Source organism: Chrysochloris asiatica, unplaced genomic scaffold (assembly GCF_000296735.1).
Source record: "Chrysochloris asiatica unplaced genomic scaffold, ChrAsi1.0 scaffold00040, whole genome shotgun sequence".
NCBI classification, from domain to species: Eukaryota; Metazoa; Chordata; class Mammalia; order Afrosoricida; family Chrysochloridae; genus Chrysochloris; species Chrysochloris asiatica.
Genome location: NW_006408558.1, coordinates 14927179 through 14934646, shown reverse-complemented (window position 1 = coordinate 14934646; position 7468 = coordinate 14927179). Strand labels below are relative to the sequence as shown.

General features: G+C 49.6%; 1 protein-coding gene across 2 annotated transcripts in view; it reads left to right on the top strand.

Moving 5' to 3' along the window:
- PPFIA1 (protein tyrosine phosphatase, receptor type, f polypeptide (PTPRF), interacting protein (liprin), alpha 1) overlaps positions 1–7468 on the top strand; it is a 102121-nt gene that overhangs the window by 43890 nt on the left and 50763 nt on the right. For both annotated transcript variants that reach the window (XM_006860819.1, XM_006860818.1), the window contains exons 3-7: positions 861–1025; positions 1662–1736; positions 2523–2624; positions 2783–3004; positions 4658–4804. In XM_006860819.1, coding sequence (XP_006860881.1) covers positions 861–1025; positions 1662–1736; positions 2523–2624; positions 2783–3004; positions 4658–4804 — 711 coding nt within the window. The remainder of the gene's footprint in view (positions 1–860; positions 1026–1661; positions 1737–2522; positions 2625–2782; positions 3005–4657; positions 4805–7468) is intronic.

Genomic DNA, 7468 nt, shown 5'->3' with positions numbered 1-7468 from the left:
CACCAGGGTTAGTGGGGGCTCCTGGAGGGACGGTGGAAAACAGCACCAGGGTTAGTGGGGGCTTCTAAGCACTCTCAGAGCCCCCCCCACCGAGAGTCAGGGCAAGGTCAGTGCTGCTCTCTGGAAGCCTGAAGATTCCATCTCCTCCTCCTGGTTTTGAACACGTTTTAATGCATTTTCCTGCTGAGTGGGAATTTGAGTGGAATGATGATGTGCTAGTACACTTGGGGGAGACTCACTGTGTGGTGTCATATATGTATATAGAGTTATAATGCTTTGGGTTTGAATTGGGTGAAGGTTGGCAGTGCAGATGCATTTCCATTCAACAGTCCCGACACACTTTGTTTCGTCTCATGGACTGCAGTCCCTGTGTTGTGACATCACTCAGCCCACGTCCTCCGGGGCTTCCTGTCCCCTCCCTCTGTCCTCACCCTTATGGACGTTGTCCTTGGGTCAGAGCTGCCCTTCAGACCTCATTGGTGTCTGAGGAGTCACGGGGGTGTGTTCAGTCCAGCAGACCTGAGGACTAACTGAGGGCCGTACTCTTGGGGTTCCACCAGTCTCTAACTGATCAGTAACCAGTAGGGCAGGTCTATTTTTAATTTTTTTTAATGATTTTGAGTGTGGGTCTCTTTTCTTCCCACTATATCCAGACCTTTTAATGTGATTCCTTTCAGAGTGGTTGCTTTTGGAAGCTGTGCCCCATCTGGCTCTTGTGGTTTCAGGCTGGGGGTGGGAGGGCTGTGACCATGATCCATTCTTGTTTCAGAATCAGCACCCAAAGAAGGCGTTTGCTCTACACCCCAGCAGGAAATAAACTAAAGTGTGCTTGTTTTCTGGTTTTTGGCGCTTTCTTTCAGCTCTTGTTGGAGCATCTGGAATGCCTCGTCTCCAGGCATGAACGGTCCCTCAGGATGACAGTGGTGAAGAGACAGGCTCAGTCGCCAGCAGGCGTGTCCAGCGAAGTGGAGGTTCTTAAAGCCCTGAAATCACTGTTTGAGCACCACAAGGCCTTGGACGAGAAGGTACTGCCCACCACAGAACTGATCTGTGGATATGAGGGGGCTTCACAAAGTTCATGGAAAACTGGAACGAAAAGATAGGAGAATTTTTCCATCAACTTTTTGAAGCCCCACCCCAACACACACACACACATAACACACACACACACTAGGCAGCTGGTTCTTATGTGTGTGACATGGGTTTCATTTTGGAAGTCTCTGGAATTCTGGTAAATGAACCAGATTCCTCTGTGAGACGCTGGGTTCTGTGTGGGAACAGGTGCTGGCGCCGTCAGATGTCTTAGAACTGATGTGTTCTGTATACTGACTTTCCGCTCTGTAGGATTAGCACTGGGCTGCTAGCCACAAGGTTGGCGGTTCGAGCCCATCAGCCGCTCCACAGGAGAAAGATTTTTCTGCTGCACAGATTGACATCCACAGAACCCCTGTGCCTGGTGGAACCGAGTCGGAACCGAGTCGATGACACATCCCAACAATAGCAGCCGCAGCAGCGTTGGGTGTACTGGGAGGGAAACTCCTGCTCACACTCGCTCTCCTGCACTGGCAGGGAAAGGTCCTCCGTGAGCGGCGCTGACGTGAGGTCCTTACAGTAGTAGGTCATGCAGAAGCACGTACTAACGCGGCCCCTCTCATTTTCAGGTGAGGGAGCGGCTACGAGTAGCTCTGGAAAGGTGTAGCTTATTAGAAGAAGAACTGGGTGCCACCCACAAAGAGGTAAGTGTGATGTGCATCATGGGGTTTGAATTGTTGGTAAGTACCGTGGGGTCGGATCCTACTCACTGCGACCCTGTACAGGGTTTCCGAGGCTGTAACTCTTTACGGGAGCAGAAAGCCTCATCTTTCTCCCGCGGAACAGCTGGTAGTTTCGAACCGCCAACGTTGAGGTTAGCAGCCCGACTCGTAACCACTACGCTACTAGAGGGTTTGAGTTGGCAGGGTTTCAATGATTAAGCCCTAATGAAGAAACAGACTGACAGCTGTGGGAACACTAACAGTGGACACCAGGGGCCGCTCAGCTTCCTGACCGAGGACTGACCTACCTGGGCCCTTTCACCCAGCGCTCTCTTCTTTGTGCGGTGCGTTCTCTTTCTTTTTGGAAACAATCTCTTTGTTGCTGAGAAGGCGCCCACTGGAGCAGACGCCAGCTCAGTGTTACACACGTGGGGTCTTCCAGCCGCCGTGTCTGAGCTCTGCCTGCCCTCAGCTTCCTGTTGAGCCGCTGCTGTTGATTTGATCCCATAAAGATCAAGAGCACAGTGCTCCAGGGACCCCCACTGATGACACTACCCTTCTGATCATCAGCCAGCTAGCTCCTGGGAGAGAAGCGCCCTGTCTGGACCCTCTGCTAGATTTCGGGCAGCTCATGTCGCCCTGTTGGCTTTTCCTCCTGTTGTGAACTTTGCTGTTTACGGTTTTTCAAAGGGAATTTTGCTTTCTTTTCTTTTATTACTCCTTTTAATTATGACATTTTTTTCTTGTATTCTATTTTTTTGGTTTTAGCTAATGATCCTTAAAGAACAGAATAATCAGAAAAAATCTCTAACAGATGGGATGCTGAACATAAACCATGAACAAGAAAGTACACCAAGCACGAATGGGAAGGCAAGTCAGCTCCTCGAGGCGGCTTCCCCTTGTTTGCTCGCCCACCTGCAGGGCCTGGGTGCGCCTGGGTGGGGCCCTGTGGGATGCTGTTGACAGAGCTGCTTCGGCCTGAGCAGGCCCATGTCTGTGCTTGGGCTGAGGGGGCTGTGTCTCCACAGAGGTCTTCGGACGGCTCCCTGGGTCCCGATGAGGCGCTCGCTAAGGTGGTGGAGCTCCAGGACACCATCGACAAGCAATCCCGTGAGCAGAGCCAGATGAAGGAGCGCCTGGCCAGCCTGGCCAGCCACGTTACTGAGCTGGAGGAGGACCTGGACACTGCCAGGAAGGACCTCATCAAGTCCGAAGAGGTGAACACCAAGCTGCAGAGAGACGTCCGTGAGGTGAGTGCTCACAGGGGCAAGTGCCGTGAGGCCACAGGCGTCCCGTGTGTGACGAGGCGTCCGCTGAGCCACACTCCCTGCAGGGAAGCACTATGCAGAGTCCACCCAGTGCCGTGAGGGTGGACTGCGGACCGTGCTGGGGGCACGAGGAGATTCTGACATTCTGCTCCCGGTGGTCAGACGAGCAGTGAGAGTGTAGAATCCACTCCCCCTCTGTGCAGGTGCGATCACGCTCTTCAAACACTTGTGCTCACATGCAGAACTCCACCTCTTTCTGGAAACACGCCTGCGTGGCCAGTGCTTTATGGGGAGCTGTCTGGGGGCTGGCTCGCCTGCCCCAGGCCACCGCCCACCCAGGAGGCCCTCTGGGCTGTTTGAAGCACGTGCACAGTGCCTTCCCTTCCAGCCTGTGGCTCTGTTTGAGGAAGGTTACGTAGAGCTTCAGTAAACAGTCCTGTGTATGAGTTTAGTAAAGTTCTGCTGTGGCACTGTAGGGTAAGCACTGGCCTGCTAACCACAAGGTTAGCATTTCTAACCCGTCAGCCGCTCCTCGGAAGCCCTGTGAGTTGGAACCGACTTGACGGCAGTACATGTCTTACTTTACTTCTGAAAGCAGTGGACAATGGGTAGGGTTTATTATGCCAGGGATTTTGAAATTCCTTTTACAACCTGTTCTTAATAGTAAACCTTTGTGACCCATTAATCATTTAGCAAAGAGGTAGGGCCATTAGAGCAGTGAGTTAGGGGATGAGTGAGTGGAGTTACAAGTGAAGAGCTCTGACCCTAGTCTCATTGAAGTCCCAGTGATGTGTAGTGGCTTAAGTGTTGGGCTGCTAACCGCAAGGTCAGCAGTTCAAACCCACCAGCCACTCATGGAGAGAAGGACAAGGCAGTGTGCCCCCAAAAGGGTCGACTGTTGCAGAAACATCACGGGCAGCTCCGCGTTGCCTCGTAGAGCTGAGGTGCGTCGGAATCACCACACTGCCAGCAGCTTTGTTTTTTCCTTGCATGATCTCACTGTGAATTTGATTCTGGGCCGTTGCTTTCAGTTAAAACAAACGTTTACATTTGTTGATAGGCTTGTATGAGCTGTAAGAAGCGCTGGTGGCGTAGGCATTAAGTGTTCGGCTGTTAGCTGAAAGGTCGGCAGTTCAGACCCACCAAGCGTCGCTCCGGGGACAGAGATGAGGCCATCTGCTCCCGTAAAGATGCGCAGTGCGGGAAACCTGTGGGCAGGTCTGCTCTGTCTCCCAGAGTCATGCTGCTCCCCAGCACTGGGTGCTGTGAGCCTTCACCTGTGGTAGGGGGCATCTCATTATTACTCCTTCGCCATCACGTGGAGAGAGGGATGGGCTTGGGACCCTGAGAGGACAGAGCGTTCTTTCCTAATTGGTTAAGAGGCCACTCCCTATGCTGTTTGGGTTGATACGTTTAGTCACATTTGAGAGAATTAGTGTCTCTATGTTTCATGGTGAAGATGCTGAAATACGTTGTTGTGGTGGTGCTATAGGCTCAGCTCTGGAGCGCAAGGTGCCCAGAAACCCTCTCCAGGGTCGCTGAGTCGGTCCTGACTCAGCATCACGTAAGGACAGCGTGTTCCGTAGGTGTCACCTTTCCGCTGGTTAAGAAAGGGTCTCTGTGCTCCCCCTGTAGGCCGTGGCCCAGAAGGAAGACATGGAAGAGAGAATCACAACGCTTGAAAAGCGCTACCTCGCCGCACAGCGGGAGGCGACGTCTGTGCACGACCTCAACGACAAACTGGAGAATGAAATAGCAAACAAGGACTGTCTACACCGCCAGGTGAGAGCTGGGGGCTGGCCGCTCACGATGGGACGCCGAAGATACTCGCTCTGAAGAGGTCGTTCCAACAAGTGTTCCATTGTAAGCCGTTACTGACGTGGGCCAAATACCTCACACCTGCCTTCTGTCATCAGTATCTTTATAAATCTGGTCTTTTCTTTGTCTTTGTGGCTTGCAAGCATTGCATCTGAGAACGATGACATTGGTACTTTATGCACGATCACGTTCCATATTGTACGGGTTTTTATTAGGTGCCATCAAGTCAGTACCAACTCATAGTGAGCTCATGCACAACAGACCCAAACACTGTGGCAGCTCCGGCACCATCCCCACACTTGGGGCTACGCTTGAGCCCACCGCTGCTGCCACTGTGCCGGCCCAGCTCATTGGGGGTTTGCCTCTTTTTCACTGACCCTCCACTTTCCCAAGCGTGATGTCCTTCTCCGGGGACTGGCCCCCTCCTGATGACATGTGCGAATTATGAGAGATAAAGTCTGATCATTCTGGCTTCCAAGGAGCATTCTGACTGTACTTCTTGCAGCACAGACTTGTTTGTTCTTCTGACAGTCTGTGGTACTTTTAATATTCTCCTCAAACACCACACCTGAAATGCATCAATTTTTCTATGGTCTTTGGTATTCGTGGTCCACCTTTCACATACATGTGAGGTGATTGAAAATACCATGGCGTGGATCAGATGCACCTTAGTCCTCAAATTGACACCTTTGCTCTTCAGCACTTTAATGAGGAATTGTGCAGCAGACTTGTTAAATCTGCTGCTTTCCTGAGTGTTGATGGTTCATTCGAGAAAACAGAAGTATTAGACAACTTCAACCTTCTCTCCATTGATAAGAATGTTGTCCAGTGGTGAGGATTTTTGTTTTCTTGACATTGAGATGTAATCCATACCAAAGGCTGTGCTCTTTGATCTTCATCAGTAACTATTTTAAGTCCTCTTCTCTTTCAACAAGCAAGATTGTGTCATCTGCATATCACAGATTGCTAATGAGTCTTCCTCCAATTCTGATGCCACGTTTTTCTTCATATAATTCTGTTTCTCTAATTATGTGCTCAGCATATACATTGAGTAAGTATGGTGAAAGAATACAACCCTGGTGCACACGTTTCCTAATTTTAAACCATTCAGTGTTCCGTTGTTCTGTTCCAATAGCTACCTCTTAGTCTCTGTATGGGTTCCTCAGTTAAGTGTTCCAGAACATTCATCATCCGTGGTCTTGTCCATAGCTTGTCACAATCAAAACCCATTGCGTAGTCAATAAAGCACAGGTAAACATTTTTCTGGTATTCTGTGCTTTCAGCCATGATCCATCTGATGTCAACAATTAATATCCTTCATTCTACATCTTTATCCGAATCTGGCTTGAACCTCTGGGAATTCCGTCAGTGTACTGTTGGAATCATTTTTTAAATTACCTTTAGCAAAAATTTACTTGCACCTGCTATTAATGATACTGCCTGGCGATGTCCACATTCCATTGGGTCTCCTCTCTTTGGGATGGGCACAAATAGGGATCTTTTTCAATCAGTTGACCAGGTACCCGTTTTCCAAATTTCTTGGCATAGATGAGTAAGGGGCTTCAGTGCCACATCAGTTTGTTGAAAGATTTCAGTTTGTATTCTATCAATTCCTGAAGCCTTGTTCTTTGCCAGTGCCTTCAGTGCGCCTGGCACGTCTTCCTTCAGGATCACTGGCTGTTCATCGTATGCTACCTCTTGAAATCATTGTACATCTACCGTTAGTTTTTGTACAATGATTCTGTGTATTCTTTCCGTGTTCCTTTGATGCTTTCTGCATCGGTCAGTATTTTGCCATTCCTGTTGTTAAAGTGCCATCAAGTTGATGCTGACCCAGAGTGACCCTGTATAGCGTTTTCCAAGGAGGTTGGTGAGCTTGAACCACCGACCTTGTGATTCAGATGGCTTTGTGGTGCAGCACATTAACCCACAGCGCCACACCAGGACTCCATTTTGCTCATGTTGGTGTTGTTACATGCTGTGGAAATCGGTTCCTACTCATAGCGACCCTGCACAGGGTTTCTGAGGCTGTAAATCTTTACGGGAGCAGAAAGCCTCATCTTTCTCCTGCAGAGCAGCTGGTAGTTTCGAACTGCTGACTTTAGAGTTCGCAGCCCGATTTGTAACCACTGCGCTACCAGAGCTCCTATTTTGCCCATAGAACTCTTCAATATTTTAAGTCAATGTTTGAAATTTTCTTCAGTTCCCATGGCTTGAGAAATGCTGAGCGTGTTCTTCCCCTTTGGTTGTCTAAGCCCAGTCTTTGCAAATTTCATCATGATACCTGACTTTGTCTTCTCGAACTAAGTTTAAAATGTTCTGTTCAGCTCTTTCCCCCACTCGTCTGTCCATTTGTCGTACTGTGTTGTCTGTCATATTGCTGTGATGCTGGAAGCTATGCCTTGGGCATTTCAAATACCAGCAGGGTCACCCATGGTGGACCGGTTTCTGCTGAGCTTCCAGACAAAGACAGACTGGGAAGAAGGAGAAACGAACTACTTCTGAAAATTTAGTCACTGAAAACCTTATGAATAACAGTGGAACACTGCCAGCAGCGAAATCTTGACTATTGAAATGTCATGAAGAGCAGCAGACTGTTATTATCAGATGCAGTACCGGAGGATGAGC